This window comes from Haliaeetus leucocephalus, unplaced genomic scaffold, assembly GCF_000737465.1.
Source record: "Haliaeetus leucocephalus isolate CR32 unplaced genomic scaffold, Haliaeetus_leucocephalus-4.0 Scaffold204, whole genome shotgun sequence".
NCBI classification, from domain to species: Eukaryota; Metazoa; Chordata; class Aves; order Accipitriformes; family Accipitridae; genus Haliaeetus; species Haliaeetus leucocephalus.
The window spans coordinates 550,419-570,180 of record NW_010972640.1 but is presented as its reverse complement, the minus strand read 5'-3'; the positions used below and the strand labels follow the sequence as shown (position 1 = coordinate 570,180).

The window sequence follows — 19,762 nt, the reverse complement described above, 5'->3', positions numbered from 1 at the left end:
CATCTGACAGATGTACTAAGGGTTATCTATAGTTCTTAGTTGTCTCAGTCCAGTTTTGAGTGGACAGATGTCCACATTCAGAAAAGATGAAACAAAGCAAGTCTGACAACACAGCTACTTTGAGCAACTTCGCTGAAAGTCTCTACCAAGAATGTGGGACCTGGCTGAACATCTGAACTGATCAGTCCTCTTGCTTATCGTGGTAGCCCCACTAGCAGAAAATAGATGGTGTACAAGGAAGCAATGCCATCCTCTGGAAGATTATATATATTTCTTAGTGGGATTGAGAGGTTACACATTTCTCTGTGGCTATCAGTCGAATATGAACTGCGAGTGATACTTTTGCTTCAAAACAAGAAAAATAGCTCCATTCCCTCCAAAGAGAATCGTGTCAGTGGCAGAGCTCTCTATTGCTCCCACTGTTTTTCTCGATGCTTCACCTCATCAGGCTTCTCGGACCTGACAAACTATCAGACTGAAAAACAGAAGAGATGGGGAAGATTTTAATGCATGAGCAAAGCGATGAAAAGTGTCAATCTCGTGCTTCCTATAGTCTTCTAATGACAAGAATGGCATAATATCAGTAAGTAACTAAATCTAGGTGTAGCTAGCCAGTTACTTCTAGTCGTCGTGAGAAAAAATAAATTCCACTTTGTGTACCTTTCTTCAGAAAGCTTGTAGACGCTTACATGTGTTGAGTTAAATTGGTGTTTCGTGATCAAAGACTTAGGTAAACGTTAGGGCTCTACGGGAACTTGTGGTTGGGCTGTGCTGTGGCAGAAAGCCAGGGCCTGTCCCACTGCCCCAGCCAGAAAGCAGGGCAGACTGGGGGGCGGCCAGGGCAGCTCCAGCCCTGGGCATCAGGCACCTCCATGGGGATGGGACGTTAGCCCAAGAGTGGGAGTTGGCTCAGTGGAGCCCATGGCTGGGCCAGGCAGGGCTGCGGTGGAGCAGGAGACTGATTTCTATGGCATTCCTGGGACATGGAACTCCCTGAAATGGGGTCCTGGGCCGTGAGCAGGGGAGACTGGTGGCCATTAAGGCCTGTTAGTCCCTCAGGTCCCTCTCGGTTTCACCCCAAGTCTAGAAGGGATAGATGCCCTTTTTCTGGTGGCACGAGGAAGGTCAGAGTTTGCTTCACAATGTACTTGGGGCATCAGCAATCTTGACACTCCGGTTCGCTTCCAGAACTTGTTCCTGCTATCACATATGTGCAGTTGCCTGTACAGTGTGTGTGCTAGTTCACTCCTGGACTCCCTTCTGGAATATGCTTATGAATTTCCTTAAAGAAGAAACCTACATAGAGTTGCCAGGAGAGTTTGCTTACGGCTGTGCTGCAGATCAGCAACAGAACAGATGTGCCTTGTTTGACACCCAGCACTTGGAATAATCCTGCCCTACTTCAGTAGGCCAGAAACACTCAACCACCACAACGTGCCTTCATGCCATGCCTGAGATGTCACGCTGTGAAAACCTTCCTGCAGTCTGCAAAACAACCCTTACGTTACATCAGGCACTCTGAGCCGGAAAACATGCACAGAAATAATCGTGTCTTTTGGCCACAAGAGTGGTCACTGAAGCTTAGAGAAGAGACAGACCAAATATTATTGCAGTTGGGATACAGATGGACCAGTCTGCAGGGAGCAAGCCAAGATAGGGTAGATGTGAGTCATACGAACTACTTGATTCAGGGGCAACAGCCTACAGTGGCTGTTTTTAGCAGTATAGATGTTGCCATGAACGGCGAGTGCCCTGAAGGATCCACAGAAGTGGCAGCAGAGAATAAACGGGATAATGCCCTTATCTAGCTCTGCATCTGCTCCGTACCAAATGGCCCTGCTTAGCTTTAGTGCGCTACCTCGGTTGGTTGTAGCAGTGTGGCATGTCGTACAGACACTGCGCCCGCTTAGACATCTGTCACCTCTGGCAAGATCTGTGTCAGTAGCGTGGGCAGTCATTCCCAGACATGGATGGTACGTTCATCACTGCATTTTCAAAGTACTTTAGGGTCCTTCACGGTGAAAAATACTCTTTCTATCTGCCTCTATGGCAGTATTTCAGAACTTATAAATGTAAGGTTATTAATATGAGAAAGTAGTATGAAGTGACATTTTTGATTGAAATTGCATCTTTTTACAACTTCATTGTCAAAAATGTCTTCCTAAACATTTTTATCCTCTTTTGCCTCCCACAGACCTAATTTATTTAGTTAGTTAGACACACTGCAATCTGAGAAAGTTGGGAAATACACCACTTCAAAAACTTTTTATAATGCCAACTTCAGAGGTCTTCTGTAATTTTTTCCCTTAGCTTTTTTTTTCTGATAAATAAACAAAAATTGAATAATGACCAAAAAACGTCTCTGTAATGGTGAAATCCATGTTGAGATTACTTAACTTATACTACTAATTCCATTAATTGAAAAAGGATCCCATTTTTCCTGAGACAAAATAATACCAAAACAGGTACACACATATGAATGTACTTGCTGAGATTTACATTGCTTAGCTTTAAAATTGTGACATTTATTTATCTTTTAAATTTTTACAGTTTTATGTTTTAGTTTTTCTCCATAGCCAAGAAGAGCAATACGTTTGTTTATCTCTGTTATGGAAAGCAGAGATTTTATGTAAAAAGCTGGGCTGGAACCAAACTAACAAACAAACAGAAGCCATCAAAAATTATGAGACAGGCAATAAATGAATGGCAGCTGCCAAAGCTGTAGAAACTGTAAATGTGATCAAAAAGTGACAAATTAAGATAGAAAAAGCTGGGCACCTTTTTTTTTTTTTTTTTAAGTTATTTTAACATCATCTGTGCAAAGGAATTTCTTAATTTAATTATGTTTAAATTACATTTTGCACTCATGACACATGCCAGCTTGGCAGTGCTTGAAAGCAAAGGCTTCATTTTAGTGACATAAGGTTCTGGGTCACGGCCTTCTCTAATTTCCTAGTTGTTTTGGAGCAAAAGGAAAAAAAGACCTCCTGGTCACAGCATCTGAGGGGAAAAAAATAGTGTTGGGGTGAAATAGTCCTTCTTTCCTTAAAGAAGAGTTCCTCCCCTGCTTCGGCCTCTTCCCCCATTGCTGCTGACTTGCAAGAGAAGAGGACTAGCTGACGACATGTACTTCCACATCCACCCGTTAACAGGTCTTGCTGTGAAAATGGAGGAGAACGTGCTGGTTCCAAAAGACAATTATCTTTTTATAATATGAGCAGCACATGCTGGGAGAGAGGACCTCTGTCTTGATGCTTCCTCAGGACTAGCGCTGCAGTATATACAGCGAGCTACATCAAAACAGCACTTTTTATACTTTTGTTCAGCAGTGCTGAGAAGTTCAGCGGCTGTGGTGGATCATAAACCACGAACCTCCTCTTTAGGCAGCCCCAGCTGCTTTGCCTACATAGGCAGAATAAGTGTAGGATAGTAATGACGTGTATATTTTTGCCACTTAAAAGTGGCTGCAATCCTTAATAACCCTTGAAACACTAAGGATTGTTTAAAATCATGTTATTATTTACAATATGTAAGTTGTGGGTGATTTTTGGTTGCCTGTGTCAGATGTAGAGTCGTTCTGTACTTAGATTTTACAATTTTGGTTTCTGTTAGGTGATGACCACTGATCAACCAGTGCTGCTGACAGCTGAGACTTCAGGAAAAAAATAACAAATGAGCAAAAAATACTCCCAAAGTAAGCATGGTGAGACTTATGATAAAATCACCATGATGAATTCAGCGATCAGCCTGTAATGTCCACATCCTGCACAGTGTTCGCTGCATGGTGGTCGAAGACAACTGTCATTTCTACTGGGCCTTCTTCAGAGCTGTCAGTAACATAAAGCAAGAATCATTAATTCTAAAATTACCCAGCGTGTGACTACCCCTGGAAAAATGTAAGGTGTACAGTCTGTAAGCCTCACAGAAGTAGCACCTGCCTTCCAGGGCACAGAAAGGTTTTGGAGATGAGGGATTTGTCTGCAGCGTGAAGAATCGCAGCCTGAGAAGATAGCGTGAGATCTAGGTAAACTGCTGGAAAACCGAGCAAGAGTCAGAGCCTTGAAACCTTCAGACACATCACCCTGGAGGCTGCTGCCGCGCATCCCAGCCCTCGCCGCCCTCAAGTGGGGCAGGCAGCCATCTCGCACCCAGCTGGAGCAGCGGCCATCTTGCGTGCCGTACAGCCGGCAGCAGCCATGGTGGTGAGGGGGACGCGGGCGCAACCCTCCTGGGGCCGCCCACTCGGCTGACTTAGGCCGGCGGCCATCTTGGTAAAGGGCCGTTACCGCGGGAGGCGGCGGCGTCCCGGCTCCTTCCTCCCTTCAGCAAGATGGCGGCGGCGCATGCTCAGAGCGGGGCGGCGCGCAGGGCCCAGGCGGCGCGGCGCTCATGCCCGCGGGCTGTTGTGGTGGAGGGCTCGGGCGCCGCTGAGGCGGCGGGCGGGGACCGGCGGCAGCCATGGGCGAGACCGAGAAGCTTTGTTATGTTTATAGCTGCGACCTGGACATCAACGTGCAGCTGAAGATGTGAGTGGGGGGGCTGTGTGGGAAGCGGCCCGGCCCCTGCCGGTTTGGGGGAGGCTGGGCCGCCCGCTCACCGGAGCTGCGCTGGGTCCCGAAGCCTGGCTTCCCCGCGGGAGTCCGGTTACGGGGCGGTGCTGGTTCTGTCTCCCCTCGCCGGCACCGGGAGCCCCTGGATGCCGCCGCCTGTTTCCCTCAGGGCTCCGGGCCGGGCGGAGGCAGCGCGGCCGTGTCGGCGTCCCCTCAGCCCCGCCGCCGAGCGGTGCTGTGGGGAGGGGACGGGCAAGGGACAGCGGCGGCAGCAGGGCCATGGGTGTAAGCTTTGCCCTAAACACCTCAGAAAGGTTCGTGGTCCCGCAGTGCAGGACCGTGCTTCAAGGCAAAGATTGGTTTTCAGTTCAGCGGTGATGTCTCTGATAACATTTCACCTGCTGGTGTCACAGCTCACCCCTCAGTGTTAGGGGAAGGAGGTGAACTGGGGACACTCTTTCCTACTTGTTTACGTGCTCCTTTGAGAGCAAGTTGCTCTTAGTCGGCTTCTTTGTTGTAGACAGATCCAGGTGCTGCAACATGTAAGTATGTTCCTAACTGGGTATGTGTAAGCACTCTTCTTGAAGCTGGTGTTATTACGCGCTGATGTATTTGCTGGTTAATTTTGAAGTTTGGGATTTTTCTGCATCACAGCAATGGGATGTTTACATTTGCATAGGAGAGACGTGGCTGGCTCTAAAATGTATACCTGATGTTGCTACGTTGCACTTTTTTTGAAAACTAACTTGGGGAAGCTTATTCGGGGGTTGTTTAACTTCTGAATGGAAGGTGATACCTGAAGTCAGATGCATGTGTATTTTTTGCGTGTGTGTGTGTGCATCAGAGTGTATGTCGTCCTGGAATGTGCTATGCTAGTTTCTTGCAAGAAACTTGTTCATCTAATCTGAAGTGTTCTTGTGGTACTGATAGATTATTTTTTTATCCTAGAAGATTGATTGTAAATGTTTTCCCATCACCACCACAGTGTCTTTTTTGTTTTCACATGTACATCCACAGTCAGATATTTAATATGCATGATTGTTTTCATCGTGATATAGCTGAGGCCTGAGAAAATCCATCAATTTACTCATAATGCCAGCACTCTGCAAATTGTTGCAGGGCTTCAATCAAGTTTGATTTGAACAGTCTGCTTAGTTGAGCTTTGATTTGTTGTTGATTTGAGAGACAGCTGGCATCCAAAGCCAGTCATATGTTTCACATTTCATACAGTTTAAAAATAAGGCTTTTCTTGTGTTGGTTCTTTTTTTTCCAAATAGTATTTGAGCACATGTGATCTGGTGTTTGGTTTGTTTTTTTTTTAATAGCATCATATGTTATCTCATTGTTGCCCTGCTTAAGGTACCTCATTTGATCCTGTCTGAGAATCCGCAGGTTGTACTAGAAGAAGTTATCTCCATTGAAAAGACAAAACAAGTAATTCTTCCCTTCTCTGCTCCCCCCCCCCGCTCCAAATCAGCATAGAAATAAATTCTGTATTTGTTCACCATTTCACATCCTGAGTTCCGCTCTGATATTTGGATTTCACTACCGACTAGTAATGCAAAGTGAGGATAGCCTCAGTACTGGGTAATCTAAATATAAGCTATGGAAATAGAACAGGATTTTTATTGTGGATGAAATAAATTCTGGTTTGTTTATCCCCCCCTCCCCTGCAGAGGAAGTCTGGAAGGGAAGAGAGAACAGAAGAGTTACAAAGCTCTCTTAGAAGATCCGATGCTGAAGTTCTCAGGACTCTATCAAGAAACTTGCTCTGACTTGTATGTAACTTGTCAGGTGTTTGCAGAAGGGAAGCCTCTTGCTCTACCAGTTAGAACTTCCTACAAGGCTTTTAGCACTAGGTGGAAGTAAGTGACTGGCTTTTATTTCGTATTCCTTTTAGTTACTGGGGCATCAAGTTATATAAATAAATATGTATGTTTTTTATTTCTGTCAGAAGAATTTGTTTTCTATTGTATTCCTCAAATAACTTCTGTTTCTTCAAGTCTCTGTATGGTTATTAAGTGTTACCCTGACAGCACAAAACCAACCTTTTTGTGTAATGGGTAAGTGATAAAATTGTTACTTGCGTGTTTGGGCATGGCTCACTACTTAACTTCTGGGGCCTCGACTAGCATGTTTTCATACTATTTACTGGACAGACTGATCTTTGGTACTTAGTCTCAAGCCAGAGTATTTCTCCTTGGTCTCTAGACTTTTAATCATGCTCAAGACAAGTATTTGAATGGTTAAAGCCCACAGGAAAATAGTCCATCTGCTCTTAGAAAGTCATATTCTAAGGAGAATCTGGGTTGTATAAACTAATACAGAGTAACTTGAATTCTAAAGCTTTATGACTAATAAAAAGTGTTTCTCTGCAGCTGGAATGAGTGGCTGAAACTGCCTGTGAAGTATCCGGACTTGCCTCGCAATGCACAAGTGGCTCTGACCATCTGGGATGTATATGGACCTGGTAAAGCAGTTCCTGTGGGAGGAACAACAGTCTCGCTCTTTGGGAAATATGGGTATACTGCTTTTTCTTCTATGATACAGATTTGAAGCTTACTTGTGAATAGTAAGGTAGCAGTGGTTATGAAAGGGTTTTTTAATTTATTTTTTTAAACAAAGTTAACAGTTCCATGTTTGCAAAATCAGATACATGGATGATTTACTCTATTTCCTCCTGACTGTAACTTCATACATGCTACAGTGTTGTAAAAAAAAGTCTTCTCTTGTATAACACCAAAATTTATGCTTTTAAAAAAAAAAAAACTGTAATCTTGGATTTTAAGGTAGCAAATGCTGAAATCATTTATACTTTTGTAATACATGGATGCCAGTACTGATTACTTAACGTAATTGATTTAATTGGCTTGCAATTGGGCTGTTAATAATACAATATTATTTAGGAGGAATAAAGTGTAACTCAGTAAATCAGGAGTTTTCAAAATTAATAATCTGTGATCCAATAGAGGGTGAGTTTAGTAAATTTGTGGATGATAACACTAAGATGGGAAGGATTACAGGTGTGCTGAAGGTGAACAATGCATCAAAAAGATCTTGACTAAGTGCAAAGGGGACTGAAAAAAAGTAGGATGCAGTTTAAGGAAAAGTATGAGGCGCTGGTACTTTTTGCAATTGATTGTAGTCAAATACAGAATAGAGCAGCTGCCCAAGAAAACAGAGGAAAAGATTTGTGTTTTGGAGTGAATCTTAAGTTTTTCATGATTCAGCATGGTGATGCTCTTGTGAAATGTGTGAACAACATTGAATATATGAACAATTTACAAGTATGCGCATCAGGGAAAATGTTGTATCCTCTATACTTGCCCACTTGTCTGGGATATGTTCAGTTCTATATAACTGACTTTAAGCAAGTTGCTGACTACTGGGAGTCTAAGGGAGTCCATATCATTGAACATCTACCAAATAGGTGTGATGGAGCAGGAGTGAAGACTAGTGAGGCTGAAGAAAAGACTGTAAGAACACTTTTCTAGTATGTAGGTAGTGCTGGAAAATGGGGAGAAAGAGCCTTTTTTGTCTTGTCAGTGGATAAGAAGTAATAAGGCTAAACTGAAGTGCAGGAAAAGTTTAGGTTAACATTAGGAAAGCTGTTCTAGTGATGCTTGAATGCAGAAAAATGACTGTAGAGAGAGGTGGTATCTGTCACTGAAGATACTGCTTTGACAAAAAGATTGACATTGTCTTAGGGCAGAAAATTGAACTGGTTCAATTGGGCTCTGTCCCAAAGACTGCTGGTAGTTTTTAAAGCATTAGAGCATAGCTCCTGGAAAAAGATACAATATTTATAAATTAAATTTACTTTTATTTCCAGCATGTGGGGCCTGGGGGAAGTAGACAGACAGAAAGAAACAAATAATTGTGGAATTTTGTATTTGCTTGTAAATGCAAATCCTTACAGTAGTATTCCAGAAATTGATGTGTAAATTCAAGGACAGGTGGTCTGGTCCTTCTAGTTGGTTTTTCTCACTTTCAGTGGTTGACTTTTTGAAGTGTTCCTTCCAGTTATATTTATCTGAAGTTGTTAGAGTTAAGTGATCGGCTCTTATTGGCAAAAGTAATGCACTTGATTTCTTGGAGCATTTTTTATAGGTGGATCAGCACAAATATGCAAGGGAAGCAGGGTTTTGCAGAAAAAAGATGTGGTCAGTTACCCTGCAAAGTTCTGTTCACTGCATAGTTTCAATTACTAATTCAATTTCAAGCATAGATGGAGAAAATGGTGTGTTGAGGGTTGTGTGGGGTTTTTTTTTTGGTGGTGGGTGGGGTTTTTGGGTTTTTTTGGCAGCTCAGAAGGCTGCTTTATATCAGTTGACCTTCAAATGAAACTTAGGTAGTTTTTTAGTTGAATTTTTTTTCAGACTGGCAGACCTAAAGTCAGTATTATAATTTGCAAGTCAAGAGGAATACTTTCTGCTTCATTACAAATAAAACTATGAAGGTCAAGCTCTGTCCTCAGTTTGCGTTTGTACCACCCCACTGACTTTGGGAATTACCCATTTTTCTTCCACTTGCCAAATAAGTTATCTCAGAGGTACTCATTTTCTTCTAAACTCCACATGCCAATAAATATGAAGGCTGTAGAGGGCACAAGGTGCAAGACACTTTGCAGTTCAGTTAAATTATGCATGACAGTGCATGATTGCGGGTTTGGCCAAGGAAGCTACTTCATTTTCTTGCAGCTGCTGCTGCACTTTGATTCCTAACAGCTGTATTATTTTGAATGTACTGAAGTGATTCTGCATTTTTCCCTACAGTATGTTTCGTCAAGGTATGCATGATTTGAAAGTCTGGCCCAATGTAGAAGCTGATGGCTCGGAGCCCACCAAAACTCCTGGGAGAACCAGCAGCACAGTCTCTGAAGATCAAATGAGCCGCTTGGCAAAGGTAATGGAATAGCAAGTAAGCTTTAAGATGTATGTGAAAAGTTTGCACTTTCACTGGAGTGAAATTAAGACAGGCTTTAATGAAAACAGGTGTCTTGTGTTGGTTTCTCATGTGAAAGCTGTCTTCCTTTGATTGGTTAGATATTTCACAGGATTTATACAAATGAGTAAAATAGATCATACTCATTTGCTTGTGAAGTATTTATTAAAAGGGGACATACAAATACCTTTTAATATACATAGCATTCTGTTGTAACAACTTAACATCCTAATTCTTTGTAAAGAATGAAAATACGAAGATGCCTTGAAGATGCTTGAAGCCAAAATTCCATCAGGTTCAGTAAGAGCAGCTCCTGACAGTAACTTGTGAGGACAGCCTAGTTTCTTTCAGTAGCCATCCTTTAGATTTAAGGCTGTCTGATGTAGTGTTCAGATGTGTATGACATACCTCTACATTAGAAAGAATTTGAGTAGAACTGCAAAAATTAAACTAAGTTTCATTCATTTAAGCTCATGAATATGTGTATATATTAGTATTTTCTTCTCCCAGCTTGATGGCAGAGTGTTTTTTTGGCATCAAAACTACTTCTGGAATTGATCAGTAAATATTCATTCTTGAACTGTTTTACTAGCAGATCTTTCTCATTCTTCAGGTGAGCTTACCCCAAGTTTGCCAAATTGTTCAGCTCATTTACCCAGTGTGCTTTCTTCTTAATCTTGGTCTCCTAATTTTCATCCTCACCTTTATGCAACTCCCAGTGAAAGATAGGTCCAGTGCCCTAAATACGTTCATTTTCTCATCTAGAGATTTATCACAGCAATAAACTAACTTTCATTTAGGGTATCTCTTTTATTAGTCTAGTTCACCTTGAATTTATAATGGAAAACTCTTTAAAGCTTTTGCCAGTGGTGGTGCCCCATTTCTTGATCATAGTAGAATAAATCGCATTTAGCCTAAGGAAGCTCTGCAGACAGACCCTAAATATCAAGGCTTGTTTATAGTTCATCAAACGGTTACATGATGTAGGCAGTGGGTCTCTGAGAAAGGATTTTTAGAGTCTAAGCCTTCCCTTTCACGTTAGTTCTGTTATGCAAATATGACCATGCCCTACCAGTGTTTTCTCTCCTCTTCCCTTCACTCCCTTATGCTCCCTAGCTCAAGAAATACAAATAATGTAGAGTATTTCAGTCTTAAAATACCTGGGTCTGTTCTAGACCGTTCTTTTGGCATATGGGAGATGAGGGCTCAAAGCCTCTGAGGAAGAGGAGGGAATTCTCCTTTCGCATCCCAGTTGAGAGTCCTAGTTAATGGCTAATGAAATGCTAATAACATAGCTGCCGTCATTCTTCTCTCCTGAAAGCTGTTTTCGGAGATACTAATTTCTGAAAGATGAGAGTGTTTTCACTGCTGCTTTGTTGTGTTCATTTATAAAAACATTTTACCAGCAATGCTAGCAAAGTGAATAGGGTTTCTGGATAGCGTGTCTATGAGAGCTTTCATTTGCACAGCTGTTTACACAGCAGATGAGGTTCTTGTGATGTATCATTCCTAAATAGCCATTGTTTGAGCACAGTCAGCTTCAGTTTTTCTATGACTTACTCCTCAGTTGCTGAATGTCTCCTGATGCTACTGTATGTGCAGGTATATTTAAATACTGGTAAGAGGAGCAGGACTAATTAAATGCAAGATGACTTTGTGTGGACTTTGTTATTCTTAGGGTTTTTTTCTGTTTATTGCACAGACTTACCATTTATAAGTGTCATGCTATTGATTGATGTCTCATACCAGAGGCCAAACTAGAGTCCGCCAGATAATAAGTAACTTTTGAGAAGAGCTTGTTGAAGGACCTTTTCTCCATCTAAAGGATAACTTTTTATTTTCTTGACATGCTTCTGAGTTTGTGTGGTATTTATTATTATAGGGAATTTGTATAAAATCAATGACTGGCTGCTGGAGGAGTTGCATCCTTTTACCTTAAATAATTGATACTATGGCAAGTCTCTCATTTCATGTTGAAGTGCCATATGGTTGTGGTCTTACAAAACACATGGATGTTGATTGTAAAATTGCTACTGATGAAAAAGCCATGGCTTTGCATCCTCAGGGTCATTGTGAATGCAGATTCTTCCTGTACTAAGGAATATTAATGGGAAGAGCGTGGAATACCTTAGCATGCTCAAATATTAATGACATTAAGATGTTTCTCCCATGAGTGTTGTGTTAATTTATTCTACTTAAACAAAAAGTATTCTTAAGTTCTTTTTGATTCATTCATTTCCCTCACACCTGCTGCTGGCTGAATGAAATTAGATAATAACAATGGTGAGATAGTATCTAAAAGGATGCCTCTTATTTAGTAGCAGATGATGAATGCTTCTTTCCCTGAAGGGAACGCACGAGCTTCTCTCTTATTTTAAGCTTTAAATATTAATCCAAGAGAACGGTTCTTCATGTGTGTGTGTATATATATATGCCTACAGATCTTCTGGGTCTTGTATGCAGGCCTAACTAGTTGCTGTATTATGACTTTTTTCCTCTCTACAAGGGAGGTTTGCAGGTTTAAGAGATTAATGATTTTCCTCTAAAACTACAGAATGACTTTTTTTATTCTCTAGTGCAGTGAACAACAAAATAAACTAAGAATTTGTGACCAAGATATCTATAACTTTTTTTTGCCAAAGCTTTGATTAAGTGCTCTCCTAAATCTGTGTATCAATGCTGGATGTGAATATGTGGTAGTTGGACAATTTTGATGCATTGGTTCAAGGTAGTGGAAATAAGAAGGCCACCTTGAGTAAGAAAAAATACTTTTGTTAGATTAAAAAAAAAAAAAAAGCAGGGAGTAATTTATAAGTGGCTAAAATGGTGGACATGTAAGGGTAAGGAATTTCTTCATTGCTGAGAGTGAGAAGACCTTTTCTGTGAACTAGGTAGGACATTTGTGAATGTGTTTAAGTGATCATATCCAGCCTGCCTGGAACAGCATTTTGGGTTATAGCTGATCTGTGTGTTGCTGGTTCTCTACCTTTGAAATATATTATAAAGTCACATAGGAGGCAAAGGCCAAGTCTTGTATTATCCTGTTAGTACAGTCCTGGCGCATTTTGTCTCTGTAATAATGCTGAGATAAAGTTTGATGAACTGGCTGCAGAATATAACGTAAGATAGCAAAAAGTTATTACTATATTGTGCTCCTGTTAACAATCCTGCTGATAAGTTGAAAGAACTGAAAGACTGGTTATACTCAGCATCCTGAAATGTTAGTAAGGATTATACTGTGCCGCCTCCCCCCTCCCTTCCTTTTCCTTTTGTACTGTTAAGTTTCTGAAGTTTATTGAAGCTAATCTGAAGATTAGCTGTCCCAGAGTTTACTGGAGACAAAACAAATGAAAAAAAATCCTTACTATATACTGAATGGAGTTAATTAATTCTTAGAAGTTGTAGTGGTTTTCCAAAGTTTGCATCAAAATCTTATTACTTCTGTCAAGCTATACTGTGGTCTAGAGCTTAAAGAAATGTTAGGTGAATCAGCTGCTTTAAGCGAGCAATATCATAGTCATTATGGGATTGTGGTTTTGTGTTTCATGGAATGAGTTCAGGACAAAGGGCATCAGATTCTCATGGCTGATTTACTCTTCAGTGCTTCTTGAAATGGCCAGTTCCTAGCAAATCTGGAAATAAATTTGGTTTTTAAAAAAGGCAGGATTTTCCTCCCAGCAGAATAGCTTTTTGACTGCTTTTAAAATTGTGACTGCTTTTAATTAGTCCTTTACTTTGGTGGAGCCACTAACTATAGTTGAGGATTAATATTCAGTGGAAAAATTTAAATCTCATCACTAGTAGACTTAGTAGGAACCAAGAATCAGAAAAGCTGAATTAGATAACATATCTGAGAAATGAGCAACCATTGGCATTCAGAGCTAAACATCATGCTTGCTTTCATAAGTAATTGCCTTAAAATTTAATTCAGATCTTGAGAGGGTGCAGAGGCCGTGGTGTGGGCTGTAGTGTATTCCAACTCTTACTGACATAAACTGTTTCCAAGAAAACTAAATTAATTGGGAGGGTTTTTTCCTGCTTAGAAGTGGGAACCAGTATCCAAACCTGTTAGACCATAACACCAAATTAAACTCTGGGGAGGTGAATAAGAGAAAAAGAACCCCCAATGACCTTGTCTTAAACAGCAAGAAGTCACTTTGTGGAAAGTGAACAAGCAAGATGGTTTGCTGTTGTTGGATATGAAAGGACAGTTGATCAAGTTGTTAAAAGACAAGGTTTAAATGCTTACCAGCTGATCTTTCACAGATCAGTTCCACTGATACAATAACACCTGCAGGGAGACTGCAGAACACTGAAATTTCATTTCATTAATGGCTTTAATGGCTGTTTATAGTCTTTTGGAGACTATACGATTATTTGCCTGTTATCTCAGCATTACTTCTAAGAGATGTAAAAAGCTATGTGATTCTGCATAATTTCTGAAGCTTGGCTTCTTGAGAGTTTGTCATGTATGAACTCTCCAGGTCAGTCAGGATCTGTACCTGGATGTGAAGTTGATGCTCCTTCCAGAGTATATCATGATGGGGTATGTATTTAGCCCAGGTCATCCTTGGTGTGCAATAATACTTGTGCCCATACTGCTAACACATCAGTTTACTGGGGATTTGAGTGAGAATAATGAAACAGTATTACTGGTGCAAACTCTTAACCTTTTTTTCTTCAGAGTGATTTTTTTTTTTTTTTTCCTGTCTCTTGTGGTGAGCTACTGAAAGTCTCGTGCAGGTATCTGACAAGCTATGTAACCTAGACAACTCCCAGTATATTGCAAGTCTTAAGTCTTCTGTGTCTTTTTTTTTTTGTAGTAACCTGATCTTTTTTTTGTAGTAACCTCATCTCCAGTTCTGTATGGAAGAAGCAGGCTGCTGTGTTCTCCTGCATACAATACCTTCCATTCATATGCTCTCCTAGTTCTCCTTGTATATTGCCTGTCCCCTAGCTGTCAGCTGGGCAAGAAATGGCAATTGGTGTGACTGTGTGGCCTGTTCAAATTTAAATGCTCATGGGTTGGCAGGGTGACCACAGAACAAAGCTGGTGGAGTATTAGTTGTAACCCTTCCCTTAATAGGAATAATTTTGAGGGTCTCTTCACTGGCCATTTTCTAGACAGTGATTTCTTTGAAACATGAAAAAACTTGATGTCTTCTAGTTCCTTTGCATCTCTTCTTGCATGCTACAAGAATTACTATTTTTTTAAGGAACACTTGTGATTTCTTGGGAGCCAGAAAGACGATTTTTTGTTCATATTTGTGTGGTGGTCTGCTGAATTTTTCATAAACTATTGTGTGTCAGTGCATCTGAAACTACAGGTAGTATGGCTCATATCTTGCTTATCTGCCCTTCCACTCTTCTAATGTTAGGTAGTCTTTTAAACAACTTCCTTGCTATTAGTACAGCAACATGTAGATGTAGGAGTAAAACTTTTAACTACTTTTCAGGTGACTAAAAAGAAAGGGAGAACAAGCTCTCTATGATTTGCTGTAAGTATTCAGCTGACCTTTTGCGGTGTGTAAGTCCTGGCCTGAAAACTTGTTTAGGTAAGGTTAACAAGGGCAGAAATACTCAATTTGGATAGTTTTTGAAATATCTTCTTTTTCTTTGGCTTGGTAAGTTTTACTATATGAAACTTAGTAACTCAAAAAATGAAATATATTTGTTACGTGACTTTGCTTAAAAAAAAAAGTTCCTGTTTTTAATGTGTTAAAAATGCAAAGGTGATGTGCTTGGAACATGGTTTTGGTCTTTGCCTTGATTGCGGTTTTAGATAGTAGAATTACTTTTATGGCATGGCTTAGCTGTTTACAAGCATCTACTGTGTGTGTACTGTACAAGCATTTTTTTCCAGTTCCTTTATTTTTTCCCCTGATTTCATGTTAGTGTCTCTGTTAAATTATAACTTTGATACTATTCTTGCTGTGAACAATTTAAATGTTATCATTGTGGTTTTTTGTGCAGCTCACCAAGTCTCATCGGCAAGGTCACATGGTAAAAGTGGACTGGCTGGACAGACTGACATTTAGAGAAATAGAAATGATCAATGAGGTAGGTCATCATACATCACGGTAGTAACTTATATTTTTTTGGATCTTGCTAAATCAGAACCTTTGCTTGGTTAGGGGACTAAGTTGAAGTACTTGTCCTATTTTTCTTCAGCTGTCAGTGTATATGATAAAAGGAAAAAAAATTCTTGTAAGCTTCCAAAGTTGATTTTACTTTGGCAGTAATGAGACTCATAGAATCACAGAATAGTTTTTGTTGGAAGGGACCTTTAAAGGCCATCTAATCCAGCCCCCATGCAATGAGCAGGGACATCTTCAACTAGATGAGGTTGCTCAGAGCCCCATCCAAGCTGACCTTGAATGTTTCCAGGGATGGGGTGTCTACCACCTCTCTGGGCAAACCTGTTCCAGTGTTTCACCACCCTCATTGTGAAAAATTTCTTCCTTTTATCTACTCTGAATATACCCTCTGTTTAAAACCATTACCCCTTGTCCTATCGCTACAGGTCCTACTAAAATGTCTGTCCCCATCTTATGAGCCCCCTTTAAGTGCTGAAAGGCCACAATCAGGTCTCCCCAGAGCCTTCTCTTCTCCAGGCTGAACAACTCCAACTCTCTCAGCCTGTCCTCATAGGAGAGGTGTTCCATCCCTCTGATGATGTTTCTGGCCCTCCTCTGGACCCTCTCCAACAGGTCTATGTCTTTTCCTGTGCTGAGGACCCCAGAGCTGGATGCGGTACTGCAGGTGGGGTCTCACCAGAGCGGAGTAGAGGGGCAGAATCACCTCCCTCGACCTGCTGGCCATGCTTCTGTTAATGGAGCCCAGGATACGGTTGGTTTTCTGGGCTGTGAGTGCACATTGCCAGCTCATGTCCAGCTTTTCATCCACCAGAATAAACAGCTGTGTTACAAGTTTTCAGCTTTAATTGAACTTGATCATGAAAGACAGGACTTATTAATAATTTGGAATAGCTTTGAACAAATGCTGTTAGGTATGACTAGTTTAACTCTAGGATTTAGATTGTGATGGGAAGCTTTTTGGACATACAGTCTGTTCCTTGGTTTTGAGACCTGTCCAGCTTTATTGGTTTTGATTTTGGGTGCTGAGGAAAAACTCTTGGAAGATTTGAATGAATATTTAAAAAAAAAAAAAATCCAGTAGTTAAATATCTGAATGAGGTGTTAACCCTCATTGAGCAAAATCGCCTCCAAACTGTGAACTGATTATACTCATCTTGCACAACAGAACTCTGTTATTTTCTGCTTTGCGCTCTGAGATTTTTGTTGTCTTATTTATAATTAGACCTCTGGGAATCATATTCTTTTTGAAGTTAAATTTGTGCTTTTATAAACCCTTATGAATTTGTTTTTTAAGAACTCAGCTTATCCCACCCCTTTTTTTTTCCCCGCCTTCCCTTTCTGTAAAAATACAGAAAACTAAAAATTCCTGATTCCTAGAGCTGTGCAATTAAGTTCAGAACCACTTTGCCTGTGCTGGGAAGGTAGTCCACTATTAATGCATAAAATGAACTTGAGTTGCTCATGATTAAAGGTGATGCTTATTTTTTATTAAATCTATGTTCCTGGTGGTGGCTATGTGTAACTTCTTTCTTGTTTCCCACGTAGATTTTAAAATTCTAAGCACTTTTTCTAGGTAAAGCATTTCAGAAATGCATACGTGAGCAAATCTTCCTCCAAAAGTGAATGAACTGCAAATCTAATCTCATAGTCCATGTTTAATATCTCTCTTTCATGTTGTTATTTAAAAAAGTGTCTTCTGGTTTTTGACTCTGACATGCATAATTGTGTGTAATGATTTTAAAAAAAAAACAAACAAACAAACAAAAACCGCGGTTGTCATCTGGTTATTCTTCACTGCCGTTTTTCAGACCTTCAGCCCACAGTTGCAAGTCACTGAAAACAATGTGATTTTTATCTGTTAAATGTGGGTGTTTATCATGAAGTAGGAATGTGAGCAAGTAAGAATATCAGGAAGAAGGTGATATGGCTTCAAGTAGTGCCATGAAATGATTAACTGAATAATTGCTACAACAACTGATAATCTAATTAATCAGTTACAGCACAAAGGAAGTAAGGTAATTGCTGTAGTGAGAATGCTGAAGATTGATGCACTTTAATGTATGATGCACATCTGTGGTGGTTCTCTTCTCAGAGGGAAAAACGAAGTTCTAATTTTATGTACCTGATGATTGAATTCCGTTGCGTCAAGTGTGATGATAAAGAATATGGAATAGTTTACTACGAAAAGGTATGTGCCTTGCAGGCTTTATGGTCTTCTTTAAAAAGCAACATATGCATCTAAAATGGATGGGGTTTTCTGCTGAGGTGAAATATTCTGCTGCAGGATAGTGGCAGACAGCTGTCAGTGGCAACTGTTTATGTACGTACAAATCAAGTAGTACAGATGCAACAAGATTGCAGAAGTCAATCATTTGTGTAATACAGTTCAAGATTACAGAATTTAATAAGTGTGAGTGATTAAAAACTTTTTGATTTGTGATTCCTTCAGTCCTCCAGTAGTACTTTCAGAGTAGCTGTCTGTAAAATTATGTCTTATATCAGAAAGAAATGTACCTGTATTGATTGGTAACTTAACTCTTACAAAGTTGTTAAAACTTTGCACAGGAGCTCTGCTGGTGAACATTTTATCTAAAATGAACAAATGTAAAAGTTCAGTCTTCCATGCTGAAAATGCTTGGGAAGTCATTTAAGTGAAAGACTTCTGGATTGGAATGTCTTGCATCTTTTCTTCCTCTTTACAAAACAGATCTCCAAAGCAGTGCCTTCAGTGTTTTGTATGAGTTCAAACCTAATGGAAAAAAGGATTAACAGTGAGTTTAACAGACATCAGTGTGGCACTGGAAGGCATTATCAGTACTTTTATGGACCTCTGTATTGTGGAAAGACCTACTGAAATAGAAAAAGCAGTGTATCTCTAATCTGGTTTCAAAAAAAATTTGTCATTAATTGCCTCTTAAAATTTTCAGCATGTTTAGATTCATAAGAAGTCAGGAAGTTACTGAATAATACAGCTTTATGGGAAAGAGAAGGTACAAAAAGAGACTGGAGTCCTGTTGAGATCAGAGGCATTAACTTTAAGGAACATCTATTCTGAGAGCTTAAAAAAAAATAAATCTAGCTCAGTATGCAAAATGTTAATACAATGGAAAATGGATTACAAGTATTTCTATGTATGTGACAACACTACCAGTTGATCTGGACAGAAGAAGTGTGATCTAACTTAAGATTCTTGAGGAAGGTAGTGAAAAATACAGTAATAAATTGCAAAAAGCAGGATTCCACCAAAAAAAAAAAATCTGAGAAGGCATAGATCAGAATCTACCTCAACTGTGTGATCTGGTGCAAGTTAAGGCTTGTGAGTGTTTGAAAAAGAACTGTTTATATGCTATTAATGTAGCCCTTTGAATTAAGGTGTTATTGAATATCTGAAACTATTAATAGTAGTCTTGGCACTAATTTTAATAGAGATGCCTCTATAAAAGAGGCTGTTATGATTATTTTTCAAATTGCTGTAGTCATAAAAAAAAAAGAGTGGCTGTTTAAGAAATTTTCTAAGCCCTTTTAAGAGCTGTGACTTGCAGACATGATATAAGCATAATGCATGCGGATGTCCACGCTCTATCTACATATCCCATATAGTGGTAGCTGCCTTTGTGATGCTTCTGGAGGAAATAGGAGTTCCACTTGGCACTTAGTGTCTCTTCCTGCACTCTGAGGCAGGGGTGTGTTTTGGGGGAGGGAGTTTCCTGGGTTTTTTTGGTGTGTTTTTTTGTTGTTGTTTTGTTTGGTTTTGTCTTTGTGGTTGGTTTTGGGGGGGGGGGAGTGGTGGTGGTTTGATTTTGGGTTTTTGGGGGGGGGTGTGGGTTTGGTTTTTTTCAGTGTTGGTGTGGTTTGGGTTTGGGGGGGTAATTTTGGTGAAACTGTGCCTTAGGCAGATGTCTTGGTTAGCTCTTTAGCATTTCTTTTTGCAGGCTGTAGTTGACAATGAGACCTCTCCCCACCTTTCCAAGTCTTTTTCCCTTTAGAATAGCTTGTTTCATAGTGCTCCTATACACTTATCCTAGAAGCAGCTATTGTAGAGGACCTTACTATCACAAAACTCCCTTGCGTTGTAAATCAGAATGAAACCTACAATGTGTCAGATTCCTCCAATAAACTAAATAAAGTTACTTCTGTGGAAATCAAGGAAATACTTTTCTGGAGAGCATA

At 40.1% G+C, this 19,762-nt stretch overlaps 1 protein-coding gene across 8 annotated transcripts in view; it reads left to right on the top strand.

Annotated features, from left to right (window-relative positions):
- The first annotated feature begins 4,406 nt into the window (after positions 1-4,406).
- Positions 4,407-19,762, top strand: part of PIK3C3 (phosphatidylinositol 3-kinase, catalytic subunit type 3) — an 81,079-nt gene continuing 65,723 nt past the window's right edge. For 6 of the 8 annotated variants that reach the window (XM_010566085.1, XM_010566082.1, XM_010566081.1 and 3 more), the window contains exons 1-6: positions 4,407-4,526; positions 6,227-6,415; positions 6,929-7,072; positions 9,326-9,455; positions 15,468-15,554; positions 17,685-17,780. In XM_010566085.1, the coding sequence (XP_010564387.1) occupies positions 4,459-4,526; positions 6,227-6,415; positions 6,929-7,072; positions 9,326-9,455; positions 15,468-15,554; positions 17,685-17,780 (714 nt within the window). In that variant the 5' untranslated portion in view covers positions 4,407-4,458. Of the gene's footprint in view, positions 4,527-4,841; positions 5,093-6,226; positions 6,416-6,928; positions 7,073-9,325; positions 9,456-15,467; positions 15,555-17,684; positions 17,781-19,762 lie in introns of those variants that run through there. The other 2 variants (XM_010566084.1, XM_010566083.1) reach the window with 2 other exon arrangements.